Raw genomic sequence first — 17012 nt, forward strand, 5'->3', positions numbered from 1 at the left:
CAGGGCGATCAAGGGCGTGGGTGATTGTCATCCATGTTCCGCCCGAGACAAGCGCGCGAGCAGTCTGTCTCGGTTGATGGGGTATGTACTGTAGTGAGTATGTAGAGTAGAGTACAGCACTACAGTACCCTACCCGATGTGGGGAGCAACAAAGTCCGATCTCGAGTACTTGCTCTTACTACGGTAAGGGAGGGGTAAATGCATCATGTGGCCCAAGCTCTCTCTGCCGCCCATCATCATCGACGTCACGTCACGCCAGACCCCTCGGCCTAACAGGAACAGGAACACAGGACGACTACTACTACTACTACTACTACTCCTACTCCTACTACTCCTACTCCTACTTCTCCTCCGTCTGCGAAGGTCAGATCTCGCTGTGCAGACAGGACAAGCCTGGCTCAATGGCAAGTTCACGACGCGATGCGCGAAGAGAAAAACATCATTTCCCACCCCAGCTAGCGGTGAAGGAAAGGAAAAACGCCCCCCTTTTTGCATGCAACAAGCACAAGCGTGTAATGTATTGGCATGGACAGCAGCTTCTGGCGCCTGCTTAGCTGGTACGTGTGGGATAGCTGGCTGCAGTGCTTTCCTGCCCCGCCCCGCCCTGCCCCGCCCCGCCCCCCGCGTCGCGCGTTTGGCTGGCCGCCAGCTACTCTGCTGTTCTACTCTACCTACCCCTCCCCGTCCATGTCTGTCTGGATGTCTGGCTGTCTGTCTGGCTGTCTGGCTGTCTGTCTGGCTGTCTGGCTGTCTGGCTGGCTGTCTGGCTGTCTGGCTGTCTGGCTGTCTGGCTGTCTGGCTGTCTGGTGAGCGCGCGCAGGTCGATGCCATGCATGTTCCCAAGCCTCAACAGCTTTTAGATCTTCTAAACGCTACCTACATCTACACATACTCTACACTACCACACTCTACACTACCCTGCCAGAACCCGCCAATCCAAAACCCCCCTGTGAAACTGTTTCTTCCCAAATACCATCGTCGTCATCTCATCTGATCCCAACTCACCCTGGCACTTTTGTGCCCTATCGGCTTTATAAAGCTTGCAGCTCCTGCTCTGCCCCTCTGCTCTGCCCCTCTGCTCCTTTCTTGCCTGACTTTTGTCAATTGCCCTTCTTCCTCGGGACCGGCAGCCATACAACCCCTCTACCCCGCCCTCCTCTCTTAGATAGCGACCCTCTCTCATCCAATCTCGCCCTTTCTCTGCCATTCCATCTCTCATCATGGCTGCAAACCCTCCTCCCCGCGAGCGCAAGCCCTCGACGAGCGCCCCGCTCAGCGACTTCAAGGGTCCTGTCGGTCCTGCCAACTTCACTCGTCCCAAGCACAAGAGAACCGTCACGGGTTTCGGCCCCAGCGACATCAAGAGCGTGGAAGCGAGTATCCCAGAGCCCCAGCGTGAGGCATGGAGGAAATTTGTCAGTCTTCTTTGGCCCTCTTCGGTACCGGTAGCGTCTTGCGCAGCGCGGGGCACTTCGATGGGTACCAGAGGGTAGATGGAATGTGTCGTGCTGATCATCCACCGCAACAGATGCCCAAGCCCTTTACCACATCAGACGAGTTCACAAAAGACACGGTTCGCCATATTGAGACGACGCTCGCTCGTTCGCTCTTCAACTGCGATGAGTCGGCTGCATATGCTGGAACGGCGCTGGCCTTCAGGGACCGTCTGGTTCTGGACTGGAATAAGACACAGCAAAGCCAGACGTTTGCTGACCAGAAGCGTGTATACTGTGGGTAGTCACCGAGGACACTGCTCTTGGGAGCCAATGGCTGATGTGCATAGATCTATCCCTCGAGTTCTTGATGGGTCGAGCCTTGGACAACGCCATGCTCAACGTCGAGCAGAAAGAGGTGGCTGCGAGTAGGTCTACATCCTCCAGAAATTCCATCTGGCTCTGCTAACACTCTTGCAGAGGGCCTCGGCGATATCGGTTTCCGCATGGAAGACATCATCTCCCAGGAGCATGACGCTGCCCTCGGCAACGGCGGTCTCGGACGTCTCGCTGCCTGCTTCCTCGACTCGATGGCGTCGCTCAATTACCCTGCATGGGGGTACGGCCTGCGCTACCGCTATGGTATCTTTAAGCAGGAGATTGTCGATGGATACCAGGTCGAGGTCCCAGACTACTGGCTCGATTTCAACCCCTGGGAGTTCCAGCGTCATGATATTGTCGTCGACATCCAGTTCTACGGTCATGTCAACCGCTGGCAGGACGACGAGGGCAAGCCACAGAGCTCGTGGGAGGGCGGAGAGATTGTCCAGGCTGTTGCTTTCGATGTACCAAGTAGGTCAAAATGGCAGAAGCACACATGGTACCCTACTGACTTGGGTAGTTCCTGGATACAAGACTGGCGCTTGCAACAATCTCCGTCTCTGGGGAAGCAAGGCTGCGAGTGGCGAGTTTGATTTCCAAAAGTTCAACTCGGGCGAGTACGAAAGCTCGGTAGCGGATCAGCAGCGTGCTGAAACCATTTCCGCGGTGCTTTACCCCAACGACAAGTAAGCCTACATGTATTTGCTCTCCAAGAACGACGCTAATCATCGCAGCCTTGAGCGTGGCAAGGAGCTCCGGCTGAAGCAGCAATACTTTTGGTGCGCTGCCTCCCTCTACGACATCGTCCGACGGTTCAAGAAGAGCAAGCGTGCGTGGAAAGAGTTTCCCAACCAGGTTGCTATCCAGCTCAACGACACTCACCCGACCCTCGCCATTCCCGAGCTTCAGCGCATCTTGGTTGATATCGAGGGCCTCGAGTGGGATGATGCATGGAACAGTACGTGGCTGTTTTATTCTACTCTGCACTCAACACACAGTCACTGACAGGATGTAGTTGTCCAGAAGACTTTTGGATATACCAACCATACTGTCCTCCCTGAGGCGCTCGAGAAGTGGTCTGTTCCCCTGATGCAGCACCTTCTCCCCCGCCACCTCCAGGTATGTGGAGAGAAAGACGGCGAACAGTATTTCACATCTGACATTGAACCAGATCATATATGATATCAATCTCAACTTCCTGCAATTCGTCGAGCGCAACTTCCCCAAGGAGCGCGATATGCTCGGGCGTGTTTCCATCATCGAAGAGTCACAGCCCAAGATGGTTCGCATGGCCTACCTCGCGTTGATTGGATCCCACAAGGTCAACGGTGTAGCTGAGCTCCACTCCGATTTGATCAAGACGACCATCTTCAAGGATTTCGTCAAGATCTACGGGCCCGACAAGTTCACAAACGTGACCAACGGAATCACGCCTCGCAGATGGTTGCACCAGGCCAACCCCAGGCTTTCAGCCTTGATCGCCTCCAAGCTTGGTGGTCACGACTTCCTCAAGGACCTCACCTTGCTCCACAAGCTGGAGGCTTTTGTCGACGACAAGGAGTTCCGAAAGGAGTTCCAGGAGATCAAGTATGCCAACAAAGTACGACTGGCAAAGCACATTCAGGAACACAACGGCGTCACCGTCAGCCCATCCGCCCTCTTCGATGTTCAAGTCAAGCGTATTCATGAGTACAAGCGACAGCAGTTGAACATCTTTGGTGTCATCCACCGATATCTTCAAATCAAGGCCATGTCGCCCGAGGAGAGGAAGAAGCTGGTGCCCCGCGTGTCCATCTTTGGTGGCAAGGCCGCGCCAGGATACTGGATGGCCAAGACCGTCATCCACCTTATCAACAAGGTTGGTGATGTGGTCAACAACGACAAGGACGTCGGTGATGCGCTCAAGGTCATTTTCCTTGGCGACTACAACGTCAGCAAGGCGGAGATTATCTGCCCTGCTAGCGACATCAGCGAGCATATTTCTACCGCTGGTACCGAGGCTTCTGGTACAAGTAATATGAAGTTCTGCCTCAACGGTGGCCTGATCATCGGTACCTGCGATGGTGCCAACGTAAGTGCTCACTGTCTTGGAAACGATGAGTGGACACTAACCTGCCGATAGATTGAGATCACTCGCGAGATTGGAGAGAATAACATCTTCCTCTTTGGTAACCTCGCCGAAGACGTTGAGGACCTCCGCCATGCTCATCTCTACTCGCAGTACCAGCTTGATCCCCAGCTGGCTACTGTATTTGACCACATTCACAAGGGTGCGTTTGGCGACGCCGAGCAATTCTCCGCCCTTATCAACGGCATCGTCGAGCACGGTGACTACTACCTCGTCTCGGACGACTTTGCGTCATACATCAAGACGCAGGAGCTCATTGACGAGAGCTACAAGAACCAGGAAGAATGGCTCACCAAGACGATTACCACGGTCGCGAGAATGGGCTTCTTCTCAAGTGATAGGTGCATCGACGAGTATGCGGAGGCGATTTGGAACATTGAGCCTTTGCAGGTCAAGGGCGAGCCGGAGCCGTAGATGGTGGTCATACTGGCGAGAAATGTTTACGGTAACCTGGTACTGCATACATGGCCTTTAGAGGCATAGATCCGTAGATGTAGGTATATATACACGTGTTCCGAGTGTGAAGAAGTGTTGGTCATGAAAGGTGTGTGGCCATGAGACGATGCGATACAATGTCACCTTTTGAAAATGTCGAAAAAATGCCTTGGATATAGGCACATCAGCCAAGGCTTGAGCACAATCGTTGAATTCAGGCAGGCAGTCGTAACGCTAGATATTAGACTTGCATCAAGATTGCCATTCTCCCAATGCCATTATAAAACACCGCAAGGTCGAGATGAACCAACCAACCAACCAACCAACCAATCACCGCGTACCGTGAACCCTTGAAATCCGACCGCCCGCTCCGAATCCCCCGCGGGTGCGCTTGTGCACGGACGCGACGCGAGCGCCGGCGCCGACGTCAACGGGGCATATCTGGCCAGCTGCACTGCGAACTTGCTGCGAGTAAGCCAGACCTGTTGCGCCAGACAACGCCAAACTACGCGAAAAAGGTCGACGTTTTGACAGCGCGCGGTATGGCGAATCGAGGGTATGATTTTGTTGTTGATGTTGATGTTGGCCAGGAGGTATGTTTTTCTCTTGGGGGGAGGGGGGGGGGGGGGGATGGCATGGGGACGGGAGAATAAAAGAGAATGAACGTGCTGACGATTCGATTTCTCTAGGGTGACCTAGGACATACAGATCTCCAAGAGGATCTGGAGTTTCATCGTTCCGGTATGTCTGGCCTGTTTGTTTCCCTCCACTCATTCCATAGCCAACACACCACACCCAAATCCAACGTACTCACCACCCCCCCCCCCAACCCAGACTTTGAATCCCAACCCTCGATCACCCGCAACACCTCCAAAATCCAACCCGACAACCCCTCCTTCCTCCCCGGCCCCGCCACCTCCTCCCCCTCCTCCTCCTCCTCCCGCAAACACTACCTCTGGACCCTCTCCTTCTACGCCCAAGCCTTCGACGTCGACACAGCCGAAGTCCTCCGCCGCTGCACCGCCACCATCTTTCCCCGCGCAAACTTCCTCGACGTCCTAGAAGGTAACCCCGATCTCTACGGCCCCGTCTGGATCGCTACCACCGTCGTCGTCATCCTCTTCCTCACCGGCACTATCAACCAGTACCTTGCTAGCCAGGGCAAACAGCATTTTGCCTATGATTTCCGCCTGTTGAGTGGGGCGGCGGGGTTGGTGTATGGGTATACGGGGCTGGTGCCTGTGGGGTTGTGGGCGGTGTTGCGGTGGTATGGGAGTGAGAGTGCGAATTTGCTGGAGTGTGCTTGTTTGTATGGGTATGCGAATTTGGTTTGGATTTTGGTGGCGTTGGTGAGTTGGAGTCCGGTTAGTAGTAAGTTTATGCTCTCCTTTCTCTCTCACACACACTCGTACCTCCCTCATACACTAACCTCCCCTCCCCCCCACACAGTCCTCAACTACATCTTCGCCGCCCTCGGCCTCGCCTTTAGCGCCTTTTTTCTCCTCCGCAACCTCTACCCCGTCCTCAGCACCACAGAGGCAAAGACGAGCAAGATCCTCCTCATCGTCGTGCTCGTCCTGCATGCCGGCTTTGCCATTGCTATCAAGGTTTTGTTTTTTGCGGCTACGAGTCCGGTGGGGCCGGATAAGGGGGATGGGGAGGGAAAGGGGGGGTTGATTTGAGGGTTTGGTGGGTGTTGTAAGAGTACGGATCTTGATCTTGGACGTTGGGTTTGCAAGGGGTAAGAGGGGTGGCAGGCTGGGTTTGTGGGGAGATTATGTGTGATTGTGGAGTATCTATTTCGTCGACTCGAATCAAACATTTATTCAAGTGAGGAAAAGGTGCCAAATGCTATGCACATGTATGTACGAAGCGACTCTCCAGTCCAAAATGCAACACACACACACACACACACACACACACACACACACACATACACACACACACACACACACACCCAAATCCACCCATCTACATCCTACTCCCCCCCCTCTCCTCCCTCGCTTCCCTCCCCTCCCTCTCCCTAACCTGCTGCGCCATCCTCACCAGCGCATACAAACTCTGCAACCGCGGCATCTCCAACCCCCTCTCCCTCGCCATACGAATCGGATTCCCAAGGATGACCTCCATCTCAAGCCTCTTGCCACCCAGCCAATCCAACGCCATACTCGGCCGACTACCACTCGTATTCCTCAGCGTACTAGCAATGATTTGCTCGGGGGACGCAAAGTCCTCGGGCATGGGTTCGCCGAGGATCTTGGGCGCGGTCGCGAGGATCTCGTGCATGGTGGCGAGCAGGTGGAGGCGGGATTCCGGGTCGGAGGCGAGGGTGTGGTTGGGGGGGCAGAGGGTGAGGACGGAGCTTGGGTTGAAGGAGGCGTTGATGGCGAGTTTGTGCCATCGGAGGAGTTGCAGTTTTGAGTGCGGGTAGGGGGTTGCGTCTTTGATGCCGCCGGTGACGAGGAGGCGGATGAAGGTTTCGTTTTTGTGGATGGCGGTTGGGTCGGTGGGGAGGGGGGTGCCGTTGGTGGTGGTGGGACTGGTGGTGGTGCTGTTGGTGCTGGGTAGGGTGTCGAGATGAGGAAGATATGGCCCGCTGTTGATTCGCGTCCAGCGATTGTGTACAATCACCCCGGGCTGCGGTTGCGCACACGACGCAATCGTCACCGCCGAGCAAATCGGGGCTTGTGGAAACCTCGTCCTATACGGCTCCTCGACCCCCAACCCATTCTGAATCAGCACAATCGCCGTCTCGCCACCCACCAGCCCCGTCAGAATGGCGCTGTCGTCGCTCACGTCCGGAAGCGCCTTTGTAGACACAACTATGTAGTCCCAGGCGATGCCGCTTGCGCGTGCCTCCTCGGTGTCCCGGAATGTGTGTGCGGGCACGAAGTTGTAGTCTCCGTATTGGGGGGATGTCAGGCTGAAGCCCGAGCTGGAGACGGCGGTGTAGTTGGAGCGGCAGATTACCGAGACGGAGACGTTGGGGGCGAGGGCGAGGCGTGAGGCGTAGAAGGCGCCGATTGCGCCGGCGCCGACGATGAGGATGGTTGTTGGTGGCATGGTTTTTTGAGGGAGGGAGGATTGGGGAGGAAGAGAGGTGTTGTTCAATGTTGTGGTTGATTGTTTGGGATGTTTGGACTTATCGATAGATGTGTTTAAGCCTCGGTATCTTGATGAGCTCGAGGGATTGGTTCGGATGCGATTGGAAAGTGGTTTTTCTTACTTTCGTCTTTTTATTTCTGAGTTGGGTCTTTGGGCTTGGAGTTGATGGTTCAAGTGTTTCTGTGCTCGTTTCATCTTGTCAATTTTTTGGTTTGTAGAATGTAGAGTTGTAGTTCCATTCGATAAAGCGATGGGTACCTACGTTACGGTACTTCGCACGGACCAACGCATCCCATGTCAGAGCCAGACGTCACATCAACTGCACGCGTCAGGGCAGACATTCAACAACATCAAACACCCTCTTCCTCCCTCTTTGCCGATGGCCGATAATCTGTCTCTTGGTGAATTTACTGCAAAGTATCGTTTTCAGTGATCTTTTTCGGGTCAAGACGGGTCCATGGAACAGTCTCTCTTCTCACAGTTTCGCCATGTCAACGCTGGAATATGTCCATTTGATCGCAGAGTGCAGCGTGGAAGCAATGTAAAAAGGTAGGAGTCGGTGAGAGTATCCTCTCAACTCATTGAATCTGCGCAGTATGCTTCCGCGTGTGGGTTCAACGACAAATCTCTTACAATAAGTTCACACATGCTGATATCGTGTTTCTCTCCTTTGCCAATCTCATTCAATTCTTACCTTGATAAGCATTCAAATTCGTCTGGTCTTGCAACCTCACTTGTAATCCTGGCTGTCTTGTCATTATCATCCTCATTCTCACTAGTCAAGCCGAGTTATCGCGGCCAAGTAACACCTGCTTCCTTTCTACCTGTTCCGCGATCTCTTCTTTGGCTTAAAGTCATTTTTTGCTATTCCTCTGCAGCAGCATATCTGAGTAGCAGGTAGTCTGCTTCTCGCGCCTTTGAGACGAAGCCAATCCCATGGACGATTGCCACAAGCGCAAGCACGCCGCACCATGTATTTGCAGCAAGGCAGACTACCCTGCAAGCTGCGCTTGAGTGAGGCATAATTCCATATACCGCACTTGAAGTTTTTCAATCACCGTTTGAATCGCGAGGTGGTGCATTCATGTTCACAGTCACATTCATCGTTTCAAAGTCACTAGGGTTGCGTCATGTGCAAACAAACGGTGGCAACAGGATTTTTTCGAGTTTCAAATACACCTATATAACCCATACAACCCGACCTCCTCACGAACCTACCAACAACAACATGTCTGAACCTACGATCAAACGAGAAGAGTCGACCGAAGATTCAGACATGAGGCTGCGAACGATTTCTCCAAGCGCACCTTCTACTATATCGCTACTTGCGCCCTCCCTCGACAGCAACGACTCTGAGCTGCAAGGAATGCGCACCGAAGGCGTTCCGACGCAGGCCAATTTCGCGCCAAACAGCTACTCTGACGACTCGATTTGCATGTACAAGATGGAGAACTCAGAGGTTCGTGATCCCGAGTGTTTGCTGCCCCGCTCGCGTTGCTGTGGTGTTGGCGCACTTTCCATCTGGAGTGCCATCTCCCCTCAGATTAACGTCACAACAAACTCTACTGGCCAAAACATCCCCAGGTCTTGTAACCTGGATTGTATTGGCCACAAGATTAAGACTGACCACCACATTCAGCAGGAAATACTGTACGGAATGTTTCGAGACGACTTTGAACCGCATGACGCGCAAGGGTTACACCTGCCCTTCGTAGCGAGCACGACGAATGTCCAAGGTAAGCTCTCTCCCCAACTGGCAGCGCAATGTTTGCGCAGTCCGGGGTATCGTCTGGTTCCTCTGGAGAGCCAGGATTGCACCATTTGCGGTTCTGTTAACGCCATCATAGACGGTAGCGACGATCCCGTCCTCTTACCACAGACCGACACGGATGAGCTCGCTCTTCGGGTTGACAGTCTGCGCAATGCGACCGCGTACAACGGACAGCAAGGTTGGTGCACCGTCTTCACTTTTTGCGAAACATACTGACATAGCCAGTTGCGGAACATGATGGGATCATCGCTGAAGTGCTTGTATTCAATCAGAACATCGAGTCCGTCGTTCAGCACCTCACTCAACGCCTCGCCACTGTGGAATACGAGAATGCCCGTCTGAAGTCCATGCTTGGAAATCAAGGCGCGCACACCTACAACGAGTTGAAGACTGCTGTGATCCAGCAGCCCAAGAGCTGGCGCCGAAATGACAATGCTAAACGCCCGCGTAGCCCGTCGCAAGGACCGTGTGACTACGGTGATTGTGGTGATGAAGAGGCAGACGGACGCGCTCTGTATGAAGAGCATTCCAGAGGTCGTCGCATGAAAATTCGAAAGCAGCTTCAGATCGCGATACCAGATGATCTTGCTCCCCCCATGACGGGCACGCCTCTATCCAAAGCCACTGTATGTATCTGCTGTCTGACCTGATGGTCAATTTTTACCATGACCATATTCTGACATGCCTATCAGAACAATCCATCCAATGTCCAGCTGCCAACTCTACCCCAGACACCGTTGACGCCTGGCCGAATCGGACCTGGCAACTTGACCAAGAGATCTTCGACATCGTTGCACAAGCGCAAGATGCACAGCCTTGACAAGATGCTGCCTCCGTCCCTCGTCGAGATCCCGCATATGCCCTTGACGGACACAGAGGTTATTGTTTACTTCTTCCAATCCATATCACGGCCTACCGTAGCGCTCCGCCTGTACGCCCGCGAATGGGGTCCTCGTAACATTGTTGACGCGCTCCATGCACACCGAACAATCGAGCCACCCTACCTTCGTAACACGTGCTCGGTAAAATGCACGACCGCGATCAAATTGGGCAGAGCCAAGTTTGGTGAAGATTGGGAGGATAATCTTACTACTGCCTACAAGCAAGCCGACGACGTCTTGGCCACTGATCTCATGCGTCTCGATGCGAACGAGTCCCCGCAGGCTCTCAACTACTATGTGCGCAACCTATGCACTGGCATGATCAAGCATCCCAAAGTAGGCGTAGATGGTGGCATCTTCTCCCGCTGTGTTCAGTACTGTCAAGAGACTCAGGCCCCGTATACACTCTCCAACGTCTGGATGCTGGCCCACGATTTGCAGTCGGGCCGCACTCCGACGCACCCATCTCCTAATCCTGATATGGACAGCTTCATTCAAGAGCAGTACCCTTTCATTGGCCAGAACGAAGGCGACCAGGAGTTGAAATACGAACCTTCAGAGGCCCCGAAGACACCCAGGACACCCAAGATGTCTAAGACAGTCAAAGAGCCCAAGACGCCTGTCACGCCAAAGACACCCAAGACGCCAAAGGGTAAGCTCGCTGTAGCAAAGTACAGTCATTATAGCAGCTCTGAACTTGCCGCATCGCGCTCCACAACTCCGGGCTCAGTCTTTAGCGCAAATACTGGCAATACGGACGATACTTAGGACGCTGTATAGGCAGTCTGGGCAGCTCCAAACGGTTGTTTTTGGGAAGTGCACTGAGAATCGACGACAACACGCTTGCATTTGAGGACCGTACGATGACTTGTTACTTCATCTTGTTACGTCATCTAGCATGTTGGATGGAAGGATTACGCGTGACTGGATGCATCGCGGGTAGTTGTACAGCTGGACTCGATTGACTCTTACAGAGCTTATTACGCCGTTGGCTTGACAAGCCTTTGTCTCTAATGTTGAAGACTGAGGATGCACATTTGCATGTATCTCGGGTAGCTTTGGGATCATGGGCTGTCAAAAAGACAATGGATGAATAGCTATGTTAACGATAGAAACATGGGGGCTCATGTTCACATGACCCATATAATGCACCGAAATAATTGAGAAAATTCCTCATGACTTTTGCCATATCCCTTCTGCTCCGGTACAATTGGGAGGCTATTAACAGTCACTGTCACTGTACCACTAGCGTGCGAGGAATATAATTTCACCCAATCCCACCACGACGCGCCAGACAATAGGATCACGGAACTTTTCAATACAAATGGAACAGAATATTGTGTGACACTGTGAATCATGGCTTCTCATTGGCCGAAGATAACTGAGGTGAATGGGTGGTGCAGCCACCAAACGCAAACTGTTGTCTCAATAAGTAAAGGACGCGCTCACTCTACACATAAAAGCTCACACCCTCCCACCTCCTTTTTTCTTTCCTCCAATCCTCTATACCTTCATCCAAAATATCACAATATATACCACAATATCCAACATGTTCCCTGGGTACCAGTCCCGACAATGCCAGCAGATGCGCCCCCAGCAAGAGGGAGGCAGGTGGCTTCCGCCCCAGTCTCAGCCAGCACCTGCTCAGCAGGCCGTTCCTTCATACTCCCCGCAGCTATACTCACCAAGTGCGTTTACCATGGGGCAGGCAGGCCTGTATCAGACTGCATTATCAGCTCCGTCTTCTGGTGCTCTCGGCTGGTCCGGGAGCACCTTACCACATCCTCATCCTCCCGCCCAATATCAGGGCTACTCGAATCTTCCCCCGCCTCCTCCTCACGACAAATACCAAGGCAGTAGTTTACCAGCTTATTCCCTCGGGAGGATGGTCAGTCAGCAGGGCGCTCCGACAAAGCGCTCTGCAGACGGCCTGACCGAGGCGGAGATGGCCACAGCAAAGCGACTAGCTTTGGAGAAAGACTGCCTGGCCCAGATCGAAATCGCCAGACGACAAGAGCAAGCGCGGTTCGAAGAGAAACGCCGCAAGGCCGCCCGTCTCGCTGCCGCCGCCGAAAAGCAGCATCGCGAGATCTTCCAGCGCATGGAAGCCATGGAAAGACAGCGTCGAGAAGCCGCAGAGGAGGAAGCCGCCGCCGCCCTCGAGCGTCAACGCCGCGCACAGCGCAAGGCTGAGCTCAAGACCGATTCCGACCGGAACTTTCACTCGTACCTCGAGTGCTTGGAGTACTGGCCGCTTGCCAAGGGCGAATACCAGAGCCCGTACATGAAGTCGCTGCTTGCGAACCAGCGGGTGCCCACGTTTGCGGAGACAGACTCGGCAATCGCCATCAAGTACGCCAAGAAGCACTGGTACTTGTACCGACTGTACCCCCAGGACATTGCTCTGACGATCGAGGAGGCCAAGGCTGAGGAGATGAAAGAGAAGAAGAAAGCGCTTCAGTCTGCAGTCGTTGGCACAGCCTGAAAGACTGAGCAAACTCGACGGACTCGGAAACATGAGCATTGACTTGGTGAACAGATTCTTGTCGAAGAGTTACAGGAAGGTCATGGCTGCTTTTCATTTTCTCTTTCATGGTATTCATTCTCCCCAATGTCAAGAGCTTATAGCTCCTTTTCCTTTTTCCTTTCAAGTTATTCACCCTTCTCATTGCAAAGGTTTCATTGCCAATGAGATTGGGCGCAGGGCAGAGCAGGTAGTGACATGTGGTTCATGCTACAACGTACCGAAATTACTCATGAATACAAAAAAAAGTTCAAATTCCAGACCCAGTGATACCTGTGCACAGCCCTACATAAATCTGTGATGAGCGGTTCACTAACAACTAGCCTCACAATCACTAGTCTACCATACTATGGTACCCGCCCCTTAGCCGCAAGGCTGACGCTAACAACCATTTTGTAAACTAATGCTTAGATCGAACCAGCAAACACTGATCATATGACCGAAGATACTCCTAGTCTACATGAGCACCAAATTATAACATGGTTGTGGGAAATGCACTTCACTTGCAGTAGGGCACCCACTGACCATAGACCACGCAACTCTAAGCCTTGTGGACACTATCTGTGTTTCTGTTGGTCACTGATGGACTTGATGATCATGGTTCGCGCCTCGTACTCATGGCCGTTACAATGCAGTTCCAGCTATGCTCTGCCTACTTTAGTATGATATGGTAGGCAAGGCTCTCAACGGACGCAGACGCACTTGGAACCATGGCTCGCGCCTCGTACTCGCAATTTTGCCCTTACTCCGTAGTAGTATCTCCGACTTACTATGGTACGATCACCAAGGGCCTTCAACAGTTTCTGATACAAACAGCAACCATGGAATTGGCCTTTTACTCATACTCGTTCCACCTACTACCACTCGGCTGCTTGCCTTTGTTGCATGGGTACATGCCACGTACTGTTATTAACACTCCACCCAATTGAGTCCACGTGTGATTCAACAACCAAGAATCTATCATGCTTCTATCCATAATTTTGCTAGGCTCTTTAACGTCATTGTGCACCTTTGACCTAGTGGGGTCACTTCGTATAGAGTACTACGTTTTCGGATTACTATCATACCAATTGTAAGATCATGGATACTGGCACGTGTACTAAGATTCGACCTTCCTCTAACCCTTCCTGTGAATTCGTATGTGTCCAATGATGATTCATCACCAGCCGGCCGGGCTGACCAAATCCTGACCATTTTCGATTGCAAATATGGGATGTTGTTATGTATCCTATGGGTTTCATTTATGGTACTTGTGTATAGTTAGTCCTTTGATACATGGGCTGTGATTATGCCGTTTTGGGGCTGAACAGTTTTCGGTAAAGTTTCGAGTGCTGAAGGCTGAGCTTTTGAGACTGAGGCTGGCGAGCACTTGGACCTGAGCAGAATGGTCGGGCTCTTGCTGCCCTCGATCAAATCAGATTTATCCTATCCAGGACAAACAATCCCCATGTTGAGTCCCTCAAAAGTTTGATTTAACTTTTTCGGGATGTAGGCCATTTGCATGTTCTGAGCAATCTGATTTATCTGTAAAGCTTTGGCTTTGCCACAGTATGTTGCCGATAACCGCTCCGGCTATGTAAAATGAATCTCCCGCATCCAACGTGATAATTGTCAAAATGATTCTTTAATGCTATCGTTGTAAAAATGCTTTCTCACTATGCTAATCTCTTTGCCGGTATGTATTAAGGCGCGATATCCCAACATCTTGTTCCGCTTGACCTTTTTGAGACTCATGTTCCTTGTATTATCGCGCAACAATTTCTTTGCGCATCAAATTACGTCTCATGATGTCGTTCTCGATGCGATTGTAGAAGAATACAGGATTCACAGTCACGTCGTCGAATGTTTGTTTCCCTACTGGGATAGTAACTCAAACTGTTATTATGGAGGACGCTAGGCAGAGTCCCGGTAAGTAAGAAGATAAGCTAATATTACAATCTTCCCAAGCTCCGTAGTAGTTTATTTCGCAGCAACTAATCCAAGAATACAACATAGACCAGGCACTTCGTATCGTGTAGACGTGTAGTTTTTAGTCTGATGCGAGAACTACAAATACAAGAAGATTAGTCACATGCCATAGGCATCTGCTATAGGTACTGTACTCGTACATGGACTTGTTGTCCAGTCGATTGATGTGGGTTGTCGGGGAAGCATGCTTGCATACCAACAAAGTTGTTCTTTCAGATCAGATCATTAGCAACTTGTTTTTTGAAAGTTCCCGTCGCATGGTTTACTAGTACTTAGCGCAAGAGCCGTCATTGTGACAGTTAGCTAACGTTTGGTTCGCAGTTAATAACTGCATAATCGAGTGCCAAGCCAAAGCCAACATCTGAACTTACAAACATGCTGCGTAAGAGTATGTTATGTTGTGGAAGCTATTACAAGCAGTAAAAGAGGCCATGGAGATCATCCCTACTGCTCACAACAAAACAAGGATCGATGCGAAGGAACACTTTGGGGTCCAATAATCTAATCCCATCCTCATAAAGTTCAGGAATTACTAACCATGTTCTGGTTTAGACGCTGCTACGTTATCAAAATACAATTTGGATCAGTGTGCAGGTGCGGCTTCGCCAAACTAAGCAGATACTAGTCCCATATCTTGTCGAATCAGCCACTGAGAACCACCAATAGTGGTGGAATTGATATTTTCTAGAGATTATACGAGTCGTAATCTCGTACAATATTGGAGCATATTTGATAAGCTACCCCTGGTGAACTAATTAGAGTGCTGTAAGCCATGTGGCTGGAGATGTCGCTCCCTGATGAACGTCAGCGCAAGCAACTTGTCCAACAAGTGGTTGAGACCGCGAGAGACCGCCTATGGAGAATACTAGTGGCTATGTATAGAGACTTCCCTGCCACTCTATCGGCAAATGTATCTTACACCTGTGTGATTTACGGCACGCAGATGGTGAACGAGGCGAAACATACTCGCTAAGCAATGTTGAGAATGTCTACAACGCTACATCTCCAATTTGAGAACCTTGCCAAGATTGCAGTGGAATTGATAGGAGCTTCTAGAATTACTGCTTCGTTTGTAATGAACAAATAGCCTTGGTAGAATAAGCAATTGATTATAGATGACTGGGCTGAAATGATCGAAATGTCGACAAGCGCTGGAATATGATAGTCCACAAGAGTAACCATCTTGCGACGACAAACCAGCAGTTGTGAAACAAGGGAAGCGTGCTCATAAGTATATATTGCTCTGTCGTCATGTTAATGCAGCTCAAACGAGAACCTCAGCGGCGATTGCCATTTTGGGATACGGAGGACACCATCGTCGAACAGCTTCAAGGCTTCGACTTTCGCAAAGTCTTGACTATCTTTGATCTAGCCACTATTATATATAGCGTCCTCGAGCCCGGGGTTAGCTCTTGTATTTCGATATCCACCATCGCATACGAGGCTGGGACAAAATATACAGTATTTTACAATCGCGACCAAACAAGCAAACATACAGAGGCATCGTGTGCCCGAGACTAAAAGACCTCGAACTAAAGATCAATTCCCGAGCCCTAATGGAAAAACACATAGGCTTCCTAATCGTACCGACAATTGTGGTGACTCTAATGGTGTTCCACTACATGCAAAGGTAACGGCGGCTAATGCAGAAAGCCAGTCACGACCCAAGGTAACAACACCAGGCATACCATCAAAGTCCCAATACAAATGCAAGCTGATCGAGGGCAACAATGAGAGATTCATTGAGGCTCAGAAACAGAAGGTGTCCCACCCTGACTGTCCAATCGTCTCGCTAAGGAGTGGCCCCGCCACTCTCAGGGCACACTGCAATGGTCCCGTTGCCAAATACCATAATGACAATTCTCGAGGATCACAAATCAACACAGCAATGAATGTATCATTCTTTGTGTCGTGCTAGAATGGATGGGGGAAGAGCGCTTCAGGATACCTCTCGAATTCTTTGGCACTGACCACTTCGACTGTGGGCACGCAAAGGGTTATACAAGATATCTCGACAGCATGGTCCAATCGCAGCTGATATTCCTGCTGTATTCCCGCTGGGTTTGGTAGTCCTCTCTTCCATCTGTGAATAACACTATTGCTCTAAGCCAATGGCTAAATACTCTTCCACTGTTGCAGGAGTTTGAAGGCATTCCGCCGACTACGAGATCAGCTCTCACTCGATATGCACGCTTTACAAAGTCTGATGGTCAAATGTGCGTCAACTGAGTGACTATATCCAATGCATAATCACAAGATCATGCATTGGACAACCTAATATGGGATCTAGCTTCTTTGGAGCTATGCGGGGCTCGACTCTGCGGGTTTCGTTTACATATATCTTACAATAGAGGTCGAGCCACTGTTAGCGATCCGAACCGTGCAC

The 17012-nt window shown here is 51.4% G+C and overlaps 6 protein-coding genes across 6 annotated transcripts; 5 read left to right on the forward strand and 1 right to left on the reverse strand.

The window, feature by feature from the left end:
- Positions 1 to 1220: 1220 nt before the first annotated feature.
- On the forward strand, positions 1221 to 4356 carry IAQ61_000756 (uncharacterized protein; the record flags this gene model as incomplete). The annotated part of the gene is made up of 9 exons (XM_003842549.1): positions 1221 to 1415; positions 1529 to 1730; positions 1784 to 1861; positions 1914 to 2285; positions 2335 to 2500; positions 2549 to 2772; positions 2830 to 2933; positions 2986 to 3885; positions 3937 to 4356. 9 exons carry the CDS (start codon positions 1221 to 1223, stop codon positions 4354 to 4356), a joined length of 2661 nt encoding a protein of 886 aa, XP_003842597.1.
- Positions 4357 to 4919: 563 nt separating this feature from the next.
- On the forward strand, positions 4920 to 6059 carry IAQ61_000757 (uncharacterized protein; the record flags this gene model as incomplete). Its single annotated transcript, XM_003842548.2, has 4 exons — positions 4920 to 4970; positions 5067 to 5118; positions 5212 to 5748; positions 5827 to 6059. 4 exons carry the CDS (start codon positions 4920 to 4922, stop codon positions 6057 to 6059), a joined length of 873 nt encoding a protein of 290 aa, XP_003842596.2.
- Positions 6060 to 6348: 289 nt separating this feature from the next.
- On the reverse strand, positions 6349 to 7440 carry IAQ61_000758 (uncharacterized protein; the record flags this gene model as incomplete). Its single annotated transcript, XM_003842547.2, has 1 exon — positions 6349 to 7440. The coding sequence occupies one exon, from the start codon at positions 7438 to 7440 to the stop codon at positions 6349 to 6351; it is 1092 nt and encodes a 363-aa protein (XP_003842595.2).
- Positions 7441 to 8710: 1270 nt separating this feature from the next.
- IAQ61_000759 (uncharacterized protein) lies at positions 8711 to 10902 on the forward strand (the record flags this gene model as incomplete). Its single annotated transcript, XM_066094808.1, has 5 exons — positions 8711 to 8941; positions 9122 to 9218; positions 9330 to 9431; positions 9479 to 9879; positions 9946 to 10902. The coding sequence occupies 5 exons, from the start codon at positions 8711 to 8713 to the stop codon at positions 10900 to 10902; spliced, it is 1788 nt and encodes a 595-aa protein (XP_065955116.1).
- Positions 10903 to 11683: 781 nt separating this feature from the next.
- Positions 11684 to 12619, forward strand: IAQ61_000760 (uncharacterized protein; the record flags this gene model as incomplete). The annotated part of the gene is made up of 1 exon (XM_003842545.2): positions 11684 to 12619. One exon carries the CDS (start codon positions 11684 to 11686, stop codon positions 12617 to 12619), a length of 936 nt encoding a protein of 311 aa, XP_003842593.2.
- Positions 12620 to 15602: 2983 nt separating this feature from the next.
- On the forward strand, positions 15603 to 16544 carry IAQ61_000761 (uncharacterized protein; the record flags this gene model as incomplete). The annotated part of the gene is made up of 2 exons (XM_066094809.1): positions 15603 to 15698; positions 16143 to 16544. 2 exons carry the CDS (start codon positions 15603 to 15605, stop codon positions 16542 to 16544), a joined length of 498 nt encoding a protein of 165 aa, XP_065955117.1.
- Between the last annotated feature and the right edge of the window lie 468 nt (positions 16545 to 17012).

The sequence above is a fragment of the Plenodomus lingam genome (assembly GCF_022343315.1).
Source record: "Plenodomus lingam strain CAN1 chromosome Unknown contig_11, whole genome shotgun sequence".
NCBI classification, from domain to species: domain Eukaryota; kingdom Fungi; phylum Ascomycota; class Dothideomycetes; order Pleosporales; family Leptosphaeriaceae; genus Plenodomus; species Plenodomus lingam.